General features: G+C 45.8%; 1 protein-coding gene across 2 annotated transcripts in view; it reads left to right on the top strand.

The window, feature by feature from the left end:
• The window catches only part of PRMT7 (protein arginine methyltransferase 7), a 39760-nt gene that overhangs the window by 17614 nt on the left and 7423 nt on the right, over positions 1-14723 (top strand). For both annotated transcript variants that reach the window (XM_070451103.1, XM_020885080.2), the window contains exons 5-11: positions 954-1062; positions 5889-6001; positions 8067-8308; positions 8507-8687; positions 12732-12859; positions 13265-13400; positions 14411-14494. In XM_070451103.1, the coding sequence (XP_070307204.1) occupies positions 954-1062; positions 5889-6001; positions 8067-8308; positions 8507-8687; positions 12732-12859; positions 13265-13400; positions 14411-14494 (993 nt within the window). The remainder of the gene's footprint in view (positions 1-953; positions 1063-5888; positions 6002-8066; positions 8309-8506; positions 8688-12731; positions 12860-13264; positions 13401-14410; positions 14495-14723) is intronic.

Raw genomic sequence — 14723 nt, 5'->3', positions numbered from 1 at the left:
TATCTAATATAGTTATAGTCTTACCTTCCTCTAAAGAGCACATACATTTCACATCCCAGGTCCCCAGGCATGGTTTTCTGAGACACATCCCCTTTGCATCTCCCTCTAGCCTAGCACTGACACCTGCCATCCTTACTAGGTGGTACAGTCTCCTTGGAAGTCCCCTGCATCTCTCCTTTGCCTGGCGTGTTGTGAGAACGCCTAGCCGCAAGTTAAACCTAGCAGAATCTCATCCCTTTGTATTCATTTCCATGACACATTTAGAGACGCATGTAAATTACATAGTTGAAATCTTGTGTCTTTAGATCAAAACAGCCCAACAAAATATTTTGCCTGTATCAAATGATAACAAAGGTCCATTTTGTGTATTCAGGAAGAAATTCCATAGTGGAGGAGCCTCTTTTACTTCAAATCATAGGACCAGAATCAAAGTATTATCTTGCTAACCAGGTGTTCAGTTCAGTTCAGTCGCTCAGTTGTGTCCGACTCTTTGTGACCCCATGAACTGCAGCACTCCAGGCCTCCCTGTCCATCACCAACTCCTGGAGCCTACCCAGACTCATGTCCATTGAGTCAGTGATACCATCCAACCATCTCATCCTTCGTTATCCCCTTCTCCTCCTGCCCTCAGTCTTTCCCAGCATCAGGGTCTTTTCAAATGAGTCAGCTCTTCTCATCAGGTGGCCAAAGTATTGGAGTTTCAGCTTCAACATCAGTCCTTCCAAAGAACACCTAGGACTGATCTCCTTTAGGATGGACTGGTTGGATCTGCTTGCAGTCCAAGGACTCTTCAAGTCTTCTCCAACACCACAGTTCAAAAGCATCAGTTCTTCAGTGCTCAGCTTTCTTTATAATCCAGCTCTCACATCCATGCATGACTACTGAAAAAACTGGGTGTTAGGATGTTATTTAACTTACTGGTCATTTTTATTTGGGTTTTCACTAATTTCTAGGTTTTCAAGCCTATGGCTGATGCTGCTGTGAAGATTGTGGAGAAAAACGGCTTCAGTGACAAGATTAAGGTTATCAATAAGCATTCCACCGAGGTGACGGTAGGACCAGGTGAGAGCAGCGCATCTTGTGTCACAAGCTTTACTGGCTCTTGTGGGAGAGAGAAAAGGTTGTTCCAGTTTCTGGGGGAGATGCACTCAGGTAATCGCACAGAATTGGGACCTCTCCATGTGCTGGTCTGAAGATAAGCGCTTCTCTATTAGTTTATTTCTCCACTAATTAAAATAAATGAGGAATGAGTAAACCAGAGCTAATCAAGTATATGAGTGTTTATGTAAACAAATGGAACCTTTTGCTTAAGCAAGTTGAAATACTTGTCTGGCTCAGTTTATCTGGTTTTGAGTTTTATTAGACAGAAGCAAAACAGTTAAAAGTTGACAGTGAGAGGTTCGCTTAGTTCCAGTATCCAGTCTCAGTATCCAGCGTAAGAGATTTGCCTGTGTAGCTTGGTCTTCAGGTTTTCAGAATATTTTTTATAGTCTGGGAATTTGAATCAGACTTTTGACATTTCACATGCTACTGATACTGAGAGAGCACAGTGAAAAAGATTTACAAGAGAAACTTCTAGGATGAGGTTATGGATATTAAACATGCAGTATTTTAAAAGAAGCATCTACATAAATTCAGCGTTTTTCTCACATTTGAAAAGCATTTTTTTATGGAGAATCTGAAATGTGCACAAAAGAAGGGATTGATATTCCCTTTATTTATTTTTAAAGTGTTCTGTACATACAAAAGAGTGCACAGATCATCCCATTTTTAATCAACATTACTGGGGTATGATTTTTTTATTATTTGGCCATAGCACACGGCTTGTGGGATCTTAGTTCCCTGACCACGGATTGAACCTGGACCCTCAGCAGTGAAAGTAGAGTCTTAACCACTGGCTGCCAGGGAATTTCCTATTGAGGTATAATTTATGTAGAGTGGATGCACCCATTTGAAGTGCATAGTTTGAATTTTAATAAATGTAAACACACTTGTTACCACTTCTACCATCAAGATACTAGAATGTCTCCATCATGCCCAAAGAGATTCCTCATGACCCTTTACAGGCATTCTACCGATATCTGTGGCCCTAGGCACTCACTGATCTGCTTTCTTCATTATAGATTAGATTTGCCTTTTCTAGAATTTTGAGTGAAACTGGAGTGTATACTTTTCTGTGTCTGCTTTCTTTTCTGTAATACTGTGTTTTTGAGTTTTGTCCAGTGTTTTATGTATCAAGTGTTCATTCTCTCTGTTAGTGAGCATCACTTCATGTGGGTACATTCCATAATCTCTTCATTCCTTTACCTACTGATGGACATGGGTAGTTTTCTGGATGGGTCTTTTAGTTCACTGATCTTTTTTTCCACAGTGTCTGATCTGCTGTCAAGCACATCTAGTGAACTTTTCATTCTGATACTGTATTTTTCATCTTGAAAATTCCCTTTGATTTTTTTAAAATAACCTCTGCTGTTCTTATGTGTTTGTGTGTTCCTTTAAAATCGTTAACAGATTTATATTAGCTGTTTTAACATCCTTCTATTCTACTGCCTTTCTTTGTCTTTTCTGGGTTTCTTGTATTGACTCATTTTTACCCTGGTTCTGGGTCCTGTTTTCCTTCTTTACCTGTCTGTTAATTTTTATTCAAATGTTGTGTATATTGAGAGATTTACATTGCTAAGTGCTGAGTTTTGTTGTCTTCCCTTAAAAGCTTTGTCTGGCATGCAGTTGGGTTTCTTGCAGATCATTTTGATCCTTTCAAGGCTTATTTGTAAGCTTTGTTGGCACAGGCTTAGAATAGCGTTAAGACAGGGTTTCTTACTTGCAGCACTGTTGACATTGTGGGTTTAGTAATTCTTTGCTGGGAAAGTTGTCCTGTGCATGTGGAATGTTCACTCCTGGCCTCTTAACTGGTGGAAGCTCATAGCATCTCCTTGCTCAGCACCATTTGTGCCTATCAGAAATGTCTCCAGGTATCACCAGATGTGCCAAGTGTGGGGTATGTGTGTGCAAAATCTCACCCTGTTGAGAACCCCTGCTCTAGGGCTGCTTCAGCTATGCTAGTATAGCGTGACCTTTCTGGGGCCTCTGCTGAGTGCCTGGGTCATGGCTGATCATAACTAGAGTGTTGCTCAGTCCTCTGAGCTCTGACAATTGTTCAGCTTATAGCTACATGGTCATCCTTTGCTCAGCCTTCTAGAGGCTTACCCTATGTGTGTGTGTGGATATATTCAGCAAGAGACATGAAGGGAGCCTTGTGCAGATTTCCAAAGCCCTTTTCCCACGTAGCTTCCTGTCTGACTCTCTCCTTTGCAAATTCTAGCTGCCTCCACTCCCCTGAATTCATCTCTGCTATCTCATTCAGCAAGACACTTTGCTTGGCTTCTCACTATGTGTACCAAGGTCTGGAAAGTGCCTTTTGGCTGGAAGCCAGGGCAGTAGTAGGGTTCACTTTGTTTCCTGCTGTTCAGTGTCCAAAAACACTTGTTTTATATGTTTTGCCATGTTTTCTAGTTGATTATGATGGTAGATAAGTCTGAACCCAGTTACTCCGTTTTGACCCGAGGTAGAGAACTTGTGCCATGTCACTTACTTTGTGCCCTGTCCTGTACCACCTCCAGGCTGTGTGTTGTTCACACACTCAGCTTTCTTAATACCTTTCTATGTAGTGATTTTAACCTAAATAATGAAATAATTGTGTAATTATATATTTAGTGTTTCTATCACCACACGGCTGAAGCATCTTAAGCTCATGGACTGTTGTGATCTTACTAATTATTCCATTCCATGACTTGGCACAGGACCTGACACATGGAAGAATTCAGTCATATTTGTTTAGTGAGTAGACTGTCAACTTTGCTTGGTCCTTAACCCCTGGTAAATGGGAAACACTGCAGCTTTGATATTGCCGCAGTTCAGGCCTTCTGAAAACTCTCTCTTCCCAGGCCTCAGGGACATCTCCCAGTCTTCGTTCTCCTTCGCAGCTTCCTTCCTACTCCCAAATGCTTGTTTCCAAGCTTCTGTTCTGAGCTCTTTTAAAAAACAGCTTCTGGGTTTGTTACCTGTTCCCCCGAGATGGATTACGCACCAAGATGTGTAGCAGCCGACTTGGGGCGGCATTTATTCATCCACCTAGTCATTTGGTGAAAACGTCTGAGGCCCCTGGAGTAACTGCCCCCACTCAGGCTCCCCCTGCACGTCTGTCCCTTTCTACAGAAGCATTCACAGGCTCTCAAGAAGTATTTCTTGAAATCCACTGGATCATAAAGCTTATTTTTGAAGCAGATTTGGACAGTAAATCATTTTAAGTTACATAATTGGCTTAAAAAGTATTCAGAAGGTAGAATTGGCAGGGCTTGGTGATTGATTGAGATGTAGGGTGACAAAGAGGGAGGGTTCAAGCATTTAGCTGACATTTGTTGACTGTTTTGGGGTGCTGCTAGGCATTGTTCTAGGCCATGGGGTGCAGGGGTCTCCAGGCCAGCCAGGGTACCATCCCGGAGCTGGCCAGTGATGCCCATGTTTCAGGACTGTGTGATTGGTGGTGCCATTCATTGAGCAGAAACATTGGACAGAGAAGCAGGGGTGTGCGCGAGTGGGGTGGTCAGCTTAGTTTGGGACAGTGTATTTCAGTTGCAGTCTCCCTTGATATCAAAGAGGATGGGCAGTGACTTGGAGAGTGGTCTGTGTGCCAGGAGATAGAAGTTTCTTCTCAGCCTCTTTTCATGTCGTGCTGCCTTTGAGCACACGTGTACTTTATAGGAACTGGACAGGCTTACCTTTGTTATCTAATTACTACCACCATTCAAAGCAGATCTCGTGACCAACCCCTCTTTTACAGATGAGGTGACTGATGGTCAGGACTGAAGGTTCAAGGTTAGAAAGTGGGATCCAGGCCCAGGACTCTATGACTCAAGGCTCATGCTCTCTCTGCTACACTTGCCTTTGAACTCTTACACTGTTCTTTTCTTGCATCACCCGTCCTTGTCCTCTGTGTAGGGAAGATGAGTGGGCTTTGTCAAATTATAATTCATGAGCCATTAGGAGTATTTACAGTTAATTCTCCGTGATGAATACCCCTTCCAAAGTCAGTTTTGTTTCGGCTCATTAAAAATTGTAATTGTAGAAGTAACATTACATTGTATTATGGAGGTTTAAAAAGTAGAAAAGCAGAAAGACCTTCCATAATCCTGCTATCCAAAAAAACTGTTATTTAGGGGATTGTTTGGCAGCAAGAAACTAACTTGATTCGGGGGATTTAGTATAAGGAACTGGGGCCTCTGAATTCTGGATCTCAGTTGTATCTTTGGGTATTGATGGAATCAACCTCTCTTACTTTGATTTTCTCTCCTCTGCAGCCTAGAAATATTTGAAGTACCAGCATTCAGTCTTTGCTTTTCATATCATTTTTGCTAATTTAATAGTTAATAGTTTAATTGTATCTCTCCAATTTGCTAATAAGAATGAAAACATTTTCATATAGTTGATTGATTTGCTTTCTATTTTGAATTGTCTGTATTTTTACCTGGTGTTCTTTTGGAATGTTTGTAGGTTTTTTGTTTGTTTTTTTTTAAATCAGTTTTACAAGCCCCTTGCAATATTAAATAGAAAAACTGAAAGAGTAGTACAGTGAACACCTATGTTCTCTTAAGCAAGACTTAATCAGTTGGTAGCATTTTGACATATACATGTATACTAAGGTGGATTTTACTTTTTTCTGAACTGTTGGAAAGTCAGTTGCAGACATGATGACACTTCTAAACACTTTAGCATATATGTGTGCTTTCAGTTATAATGACCTGTTAACTTTTTTTTTTTTTTTACATATTTGTTGTAAATATTTGCTCTAATCTGTTGCTTGCTTCTGACTCTTCCCTTGTGTTTCTCAGATGGTGACATGCCATGCCATGCCAACATCCTGATCACGGAGCTATTTGACACGGAACTGATTGGGGAGGGGGCCCTGCCCTCCTATGAGCATGCACACAGGCACCTCGTGCAGGTAGGGGGCTGACAGCCTCCCTCGGGCAAATTGTGATCTCACATGGCTCTTATCACTGCACAATACTGCAAGGCCCCAGCCCCTCTCTGTATCCCCTAGGGCACCTTTTGATTCCTTTGGTTCTCCTCAGTCATGACTTCCTCTTAAATGCTGAGTCTTAGTAGGTTAGAGTCAAAAGACTAGAAACTATCTTCAGATTCAGTTCAACAAGCATTCTTACACTGTGTGTAAGGTCTTCTAGCATCCAAGGAGAAGTATAAGACGTCCTTCTTGCTTCTAAGATCCACACCAGTCAGCACTGGTGAGGACTTGATGGACCCAATGGAGAGGTAGGCAGAAGCACTGCTGATGTTTGGTTTAAGGCCAGTGGAAAAAGTCAAGGTTCAGGACGGAGACGAGGGCCTGCGTGGAGAGGGCGGAATCTGGGAAGGCACTGAGGAAAAGGAGAGATGTCCCAGGCAGAGGACCTGTTTACTGGGTCAGTGAGAACACCAGTCTGCGGTGCTTGTGAGCTCACAGTGGAGAATGGGTAGAGGATAGAAGGCCTTGAATGCCAGGCTGTTGATAACCTTGAGTGTTGATAGCCTTTGACAGTTGTTTTGAGAAGGGAAAGATATGCTGAGCATGTTAGTTCAGAGACATTGGCCTTGTTTCTTTATGAACATAAACAGGGAGGTAGAGACTGAGGCAGAGGCCAGCTGGGGAGGCGTGTGTGTCTGCTGCTTCTGCCGACACCTGCCCTGTGGGCACCTTTCTCATGAGCCTGGACCTGTCTCAGCCTGGAACTCTCTGCAGGGGTGCTTAAAATTAGTGCCCCTGAAGAGAGGAATGAGGCTCCTCCCAAGGCAGTTGGGACCAGAGTTCACATTGCTCATGTGGTCAGCATGTGAGGTACTTACTCTGCAGATTGCCATACTGTGAGATGTCTCATCATTTCCAAAATACAAAATTCTGTGTTTGAAATTATTTTTTCTCTACATTAAAGCCATCAATTAGATGAATCCCTGAAATAGAGAACAAGGATATTTAGAGTTATGTTAATGTTGTCCAGTTTTGTCTTTCTCTGATTCGTCTCATCATTAAAAGGTCCACTAGCAGCTATCCTCAGCTTTCTCTTCCAGTTGGCCTATAGCGGCCAGGTGTTTGCTGTCCACTCTAATCATTGTCCCCATCTGCCCAGCCTGAACTTGAAGGAGCTATAGCATCATGGTCTCCAGTACCTTGTCCCTTTTGCTGGAGGACATTGGAGGTCATGAAACTGGGGTACTGGGGCGTCTGACAGTCCATGTGGCGTTGCAGTGGCCCAGGAATTGGTCTCAGAAGACACCTTTATTGGTGCCTTCATTTGCTGGACACTTTTTAGGGTACCAAGAATATGAAGGTGAGCTCCTGGCAGGGCAGATAGGTGGGCAGGTGGTCACAGTACAGCTTGAGGTCTGTTCTGATGGTGTGTGGTGGGATGAGGTCTTGCCCACTCTGGTGGGGGAAGGTGGGGAGACCCCTAGTGCTTGGTGTGTAGAGGGTGTCAGATGAATGTATTGGAGGATTGGAAGGAAACTGGATGAGGGGCTGCAGCCACAGCCAAGTCGGCATTTCCCAATGAGGCCAGGAGGTCAGGTCAGTTGAGGATGGACACTTGTCTGCTGGGCTGTGCCATAAGAAAGTTCTAGTGTCTGGGTGAGAGCTGCACTAAAGGGAAGCTCTGAGCCTTTTGCTAGGATTTCTGTTTAACAGGAAGACTTAGACTCTTTCTTCAAAGTCTGTGTGGGAGTTAATCAGCATGATGACAATTAAGGTTTATTTTTGAAATATTCAAGAGTGTCAGGTAACTAGGAACTTAGCTGACAAATCATCTTAGACATAACGTGTGTTCTTTATGCAGTCTAGTTTCTTACCCAAGGGCATTGGGCTGAAAACAGTTCACTGTCCTAATAGTGATAAGGCATTAGATGTTACTAAACTTGCCTCATATTAGGGAATAAATCTCTTTTGCTCAATGGGAATTACTGTGGGTCAATGTAACTGGTTATTTTTTTGTTGTTTTACTTTTTGAATATAAATTTAGGCAAATTGTGAAGCAGTGCCTCACAGAGCAACTGTCTATGCACAACTGGTAGAGTCCAGGAGGATGTGGTCGTGGAATAAGCTGTTTCCCATCCGTGTTCAGACCAGCCGTGGAGAGCAGGTCATCATCCCCCCCTTGGAACTGGAGAGGTGCCCTGGCGCGCCCTCTGTCTGCGACATTCAGCTAAACCAGGTGTCACCCACTGACTTCACCATCCTCAGCGACGTGCTGCCTATGTTCAGGTACCAAGGAGCCACCCAGGGTCATGGTGCTTGGAGACACTTGGTGGAATTGGGTCTTTGGCAGTCGTTTTTGTGTTCATTTTGACATCAGGAGTCCATTGCAAACAAGTCTCATTGCAGGTGAGGTCACCATAAAAGCTTAAAAATGTACTGTGTGAGCTTAAAAATCTGCCTCAGTTCCCGAATGTTCTTCCACAGTGTGGACTTCAGCAAGCAAGTCAGTAGCTCAGCAGCCTGCCACAGCAGGCAGTTTGAACCGCTGGTGTCTGGCCAAGCTCAGGTGGTTCTCTCCTGGTGGGACATTGAAATGGACCCTGAGGGGAAGATCAAGTGCACCATGGCCCCCTTCTGGGCACATTCGAACCCAGAGGAGCTCCAGGTAAGAGGCAGGAGCTGAACACATTTTCATGGAAATCAGGAAGTTGTCATCCACTTTTGGTCCTGGGAAAGGAGCATGTTGAGTCTTAGATTCAAAAGCATTTAGAGACAGAAGGGACTGAGTTCATGGTCAGCACCAGTGGTCACAGTGAACCACAGGGCAGCTTTTGTGTGCTGGCTCTCCTGTGTCTTGGCACAGCTACTGTTAGACCTGGCCCCTAGAGTAATCCCAGGGGACCTCAGATTAGCTTGCAGTAGAGAACTACTCTGGGAGATACAAACTCAGGGAGATAGTGAAGGACAGAGGAGCCTGGCGTGCTGCAGTCCTCGGGGTTGCAAAGAATCAGACACGACTTAGCAACTTAACAGCAGAGAACAGCAGCCTGTCTATAGCCTCATTTTCTGTGACCTTAAAATCTACCTCCTTCAGCTCGATGGAAAGTGGGGAGGATGTGACGTACAGAAAATGAAATACATATTTTATTCTTCTTTAATGTGTGGAAAGCTGTTCAGCCTCACTCATAAGAACCATGCAGATTTAAAATGCAGTGAAATACCATTTTTCACCTGTTAGTGAATAAAGTTCAAAGTCTGCAGACTGTTGGTGGAGCTGTGGGGCAGAGCAGGAAAGTGATGGTCAGAGGGTCACAGAGTACAGTGAGACCCACAGTGTGGCAGGATGGAAAGTGACGCCACTTCTAAATACTTAGGCTCTGGTTGCATCTGCCTGTGTGTAGCATGGCTTGTGTACCAGGATGCTCACTGCAGCCCTGCTCTAATGGAAAAGACTGGAACAGCCTAGAGGCCACCAGCAGGGACCAGCTAAGTCAATTCTGCATGCTCAGAGGGCAAGGTGGCTCTCTGCACTGGTGTGGAACTGTCTCAAGGATAGATCAAGTGAAACAATGAGAGGTACAGAATAGTGCATATGGTGCAATTGTGGGAAAATAATGTATGTGTTCCTGAGTGTGTATGTGTGGTGTGTGTATATGAGGGTATCTTTGGAGGAATTCACAGAAATTTGTAAAAAAGGTTGCTTCTGGGAAGGGGACTGAAGGTTAGGGGTGGAAAGGAAGCTTACTTTTTACTCCATGAGCCTTTTATATCTTGAATTTTCTCTCATGTGCATGTTATCCACCCCTCTATACACATTGGAACTTCCCAGGTGGCACTAGTGGTAAATAATCCACTTGCCAATGTAGAAGACACAACAGACTTGAATTTGATCCCTGGGTCAGGAAGATCCCCTGGAGTAGGAAGTGGCAACCCATGTCAATATTCTTGCCTGGAAAATACCAGGGACAGAGAAGCCTGGTGGGCAGCAGTCCCTCGGGCTACAAAGAGTCAGAGATGACTGAGCACTGTGTACACAGGGAAGAGAGTGGGAAAGGTGCTTCAGGGCCAGGAATCCAGTCTTCCCTCCACCTGGGAGGCCTTGAGACCAGCCTCTGTGTATTCTGATTTCAGTTACTGCTTGCTGGGCACTGGCTTTATTTTGATTGCTCAGCTGATGGTTCTGAGTGTACACATAGTGACTTCATGGAAAGGCCTTAGCATCTCCCCAAGTTCCTGAGTTACTGCTTAGGCCACAGGGTGATGACTGCTGCAGGATTTCAGTCAGTCCTCCTGGGCCCTTGAGCTGCCCCAGCTCGACTCTTCACAGCCTCAGTCCACTGCAGGCTGAGTGTGTGTGTGTGTGTCTGTGTGTGTGTGTGTGGGGTACAGGTTGGGGTGGGGGAGAATTAGCTGCCCCAGCTCGACTCTTCACAGCCTCAGTCCACTGCAGGCTGAGTGTGTGTGTGTGTGTCTGTGTGTGTGTGTGGGGTACAGGTTGGGGTGGGGGAGAATTAGCTGCCCCAGCTCGACTCTTCACAGCCTCAGTCCACTGCAGGCTGAGAGAGAGAGAGAGAGAGAGTGTGTGTGTGTGTCTGTCTGTCGGTCTGTGTGGCACGGTTGGGGTGGGGAAGAATTCTCCCATAGAATTCAGATTGCCACTGGGCTGCTTTCTTCTTCTCTGGCATAAGAATTTCATAAAAATGTTAATACTTCTCATTTACATATCTTCAGAGTGTTCCTATGTATGGTTTCTCCCTGAATCCTCATATAAGACCCCCTGAGTAACCACAGAGAGCCTGGCCCGGTGAGGGGAGCAGGACCTCGTGTCTAGGCAACGGTGGTGGGTGCTTTTCCCCAGGTCTCCTGGCTGTGGGGCTTGTGTCCTCCCTCTGCCAGTGGTGACTTTGGGACTGTTTAGAGTTTGAAGAGCTGCTAATGAATCTCCCTCATGACTTCACTGAGCTGCCCTTGATCAGCCTCAAACAGTGGCTTCTGTCACAGTTCTTTAGCATTCGGACCTGGGAGTCTGGTGTGTGGGAAGGATATGGTGACAGGGCAGTATCGCCAGGGCCCGGGAGGGGTCAAGGAGGGCATAGTAAAGGATGAATAGCAAGTTTTAGAGAATCTTTTTTTCCCCCTCCTTGTTACTGTTTATTATCCCCAGAGTGTATCTGGTTAGATTTGATTCCTAACTTTTACCTTCAGGGGTTTCCCTTGTGGCTCAGCTCATAAAGAATCCACCTGCAATGTGGGAGACCTGGGTTCCATCCCTGGGTTGGGAAGATCCCCTGGAGAAAGGAAAGGCTACCCACTCCGGTTTTCTGGCCTGGAGAATTCCATGGACTGTATAGTCCATGGGGTTGCAAAAAGTCAGACACGACTGAGCAGGTTTCACTTTCACTTTTACCTTCAAATAGACATCTGAGAGAGATAGGAATGGCATTCACTGGACTTTAAGTTAAATTCAAGACCGGGTAGGATAGAATGTTTTAACTGAGGAAAAAAAAAACACAACAAGAGAGTTGTGAGTTAAGTTTGATTTGAAGCCAAGTAGGGATTATAGCCTCTAAGATAGCTCTGAGGAGCTGCTCTGAAAGAGGAGAAGGAGGAGTGTGTGTGTGTGTGTGTGTGTGTGTGTGTGTGTGTGTGAAGATCAGTATATATGTGATTTTAATGAAAGGAAGATACTTGCAGTTAAGTACACATTCTGGCAGAAGGTTGTTGCCAGTCATCAGGTGCAGGTATCTCTGTTAATGAATTTAGTGCTTTTCTGGATATGAGAATATACAAGAAATTGGGTTCATAAGATTTTCTGAAAATATCTAACTATCTGAAGCCCTGTTCTTCGAGTTTTTCCCAGAGCACTGACTCTCTCATTCCTGATTGCCACCCTAAACTCCTTTCAGGATATGTTGAAAGTCAGGGACTACAGTGGCTAGTGACTTCATTCTTATAGAACCAGTGGTGAACAAACAATATTTAGTTGTTAAATGCCCTCCTGAGAAGTGGTGCTGGCTATTTTTCCAATTTTTTATTTTGAAAATTTTGAATCCATAAAATAAGTGAAAACGAACATCACTATGCCCACTACTTAAATTTACCAGTTGTTAATGTTGAAGAATTGACTCATTGGAAAAGACCCTGATGCTAGGAGGGATTGGGGGCAGGAGGAGAAGGGGACGACAGAGGATGAGATGGCTGGATGGCATCACCGACTCAATGGACATGAGTTTGAGTAAACTCCGGGAGTTGGTGATGGACAGGGAAGCCTGGCGTGCTGCGATTCATGGGATTGCAAAGAGTCAGACACGACTGAGTGACTGAACTGAACTGAATGTTTACCATATTTGCATTCTTTCTCCATCCTTCCAACTCCACCTCTTCCCCCTTACCCCTGACACACACACACACACACACACACACACACACACAGGGCAGGGGCTGGAGTCCCCTCATCTGAGCCCACCCTGAAGACCACTGCTATCAGCTACATTCTGTCTTCTTAAAGCCCACAGCGTTCATGAAGTTTTCAGGCCTTTAGCTTCTCTGACTTGAAAATTTTCTTCCTTATCTCTTTGGCCACAATAGCTACGTGTAGTTCACATAGTGGTCTCTCAGCAAATTGGTTTCTGGCTTGGGTTTTGGCCCCTGGATTTGATGCATTGCTCTTGTTGCAGCTTGGTGACAACTGGTTCTCTTCCTGTTTCAGTGGCGGGACCACTGGATGCAGTGTGTGTACTTCCTGCCACAGGAGGAGCCCGTTGTCCAGGGCTCAGCCCTCTGCCTGGTAGCGCACCACGACGACTACTGTGTGTGGTACAGCCTCCAGAAGACCAGGTGTGCCTCCGGCCTTGTGGGGTGGGACACTAGGCTTGTGATATTGTGGGTTCATGTAAATTCCCTCCATGGACCCTGTAGAGGTTTGAATGGGCACATTTATATCTGAACCAAATAAGGGCAAAAGTTTGTGGCTGGGTCCCTGTTTGTGTGTACTGAGAGGAGGCTACCCCGGTGGTAGGACCCCCATTTGGGGCAGATATATATATATGAGAAGTCTTGAATTGGAGGGCCTCTGACCTCTAAGGCCCACTCGAGCCATTGCCTAGACTCATGTCCCCTGGAGGACCATGGACGTGCCCCCTGCCCACCTCGATTTCCCTGGTGCATGTCCCCGTGCTGTGCTATCATGCTTGCCACTGCCTAGCAGGTCCTCATCCTGTATCTGTTCATTTTTTGGTCCAGTCCCGAAAAGAATGGGAGAGTCCACCCAGTGCGCCCCGTGTGTGACTGCCAGGCTCACCTGCTCTGGAACCGGCCTCGGTTTGGAGAGATCAATGATCGGAACAGAACTGATCAATACATCCAGGCTCTGAGGACGGTAAGTGTCCAGCCCTTTGGGTGGTCACAGGCCAGAAGGGGTTTGTCCTGTGGACCCCAGCCCACTGCTCACTTATGATCAGTTGTTTTGTCTTCTGTGCTCTTCAGTCTGTCCACAAGTGGCTTCAACCGGCTCCTTCTGGGTGGGCGTTTGAGCCGAGGCTAGGAGCTTGTTTCTGGATCAGTAGGGGCTTGTTCTCTGCTCTTCTATGGGAGCCTCTCCCTGGCCCTTGCTATTGTCCCTCTGGACACTTTGCCTTTATGGTCACCAGCAATTCCTTTGGTGATCCTTGTGGGTTCAGCCACCCCATTATTCTTCTCATTTGCTGTTTTCTTTCTAAAATTTTCTAGATTGTAAATCTGGTCATGTAGCTTTTCTGAAAAACCTTTGCTCCCTGCTGCGTATAGAAGGGGTCTCTCAGCCTGGGGACCACACACAAGGTTTGGATGGGGGGTTCTCTGGACCCTTTGGAGTTGTATGCAGAAATATGTGTGCATGTATGCACATGCCTGCGTTTGGGGGAGTGGGGAAGGAGGATCCCAGACATTCTGAGTTTCTCTCAGAGGGATCTGTGACCCACAAAGGCATCCCTGATTTGAGGAGTCATTCGACATGTCTGTGGCTATCTGTGCTGTGACTTCACAGGGAAGAGGCCTGTGGTCATGCACTGGGGGGTGGCCTCCGATAAACAGGGCAGGCCTTCAGTGGGGCCTTCTAGGATGGCTTGAGGAGAGTCTCCTGACAGTGGGGTTTGAGTGGGGAGAGGTGAGGCAGAGGGTGTGTTGGAGGGTGAGCTGGTTGCCACCGGGGCCTGGGAGGCACGTATGACTGTTACTGGGGCACAGGAAGATGCAGCCAGGCCATGTGGGCAATGGAGTGAGGAGGAGATGGGATTGAATGATCACAGAGTAGGTTAGGGGGTCAGATGGAAAATGTGCCTGTCAGTTTGTCAACAGGAATTTTCTCAACACTGTAAGAAAATCTGTGCTGAGGTTGCTCTTTTCCTGCAGGTGCTGAAGCCAGACAGTGTCTGCCTGTGCGTCAGTGATGGCAGTCTGCTCTCCATGCTGGCCCATCACCTCGGGGCAGAGCAGGTACTGGTCGTGTGCCTTCTGCCAGCTTCCTGATGACGCTCTTTAGTCACAGTTTTGTGACTAAAACTCTTTGCAAGTGCAGCTGCCACATACGTTGTGGGTGTGCTTGGGTTGGTGTCTGAGGGGTTGTTGCCTCATGTGCAGGCAGGAGTCAGGCTATAGCTGTTGCCATGTTGCTGCAGCTCCTGAGTCTGAATCCGGGGTCAGCACAGAATGTTGTACTATCCAG

Source organism: Odocoileus virginianus, chromosome 20, assembly GCF_023699985.2.
Source record: "Odocoileus virginianus isolate 20LAN1187 ecotype Illinois chromosome 20, Ovbor_1.2, whole genome shotgun sequence".
In the NCBI taxonomy this organism is placed as follows: Eukaryota; Metazoa; Chordata; class Mammalia; order Artiodactyla; family Cervidae; genus Odocoileus; species Odocoileus virginianus.
The sequence above is the reverse complement of the archived record's forward strand: the minus strand, read 5'-3'. Positions and strand labels throughout refer to the sequence as shown.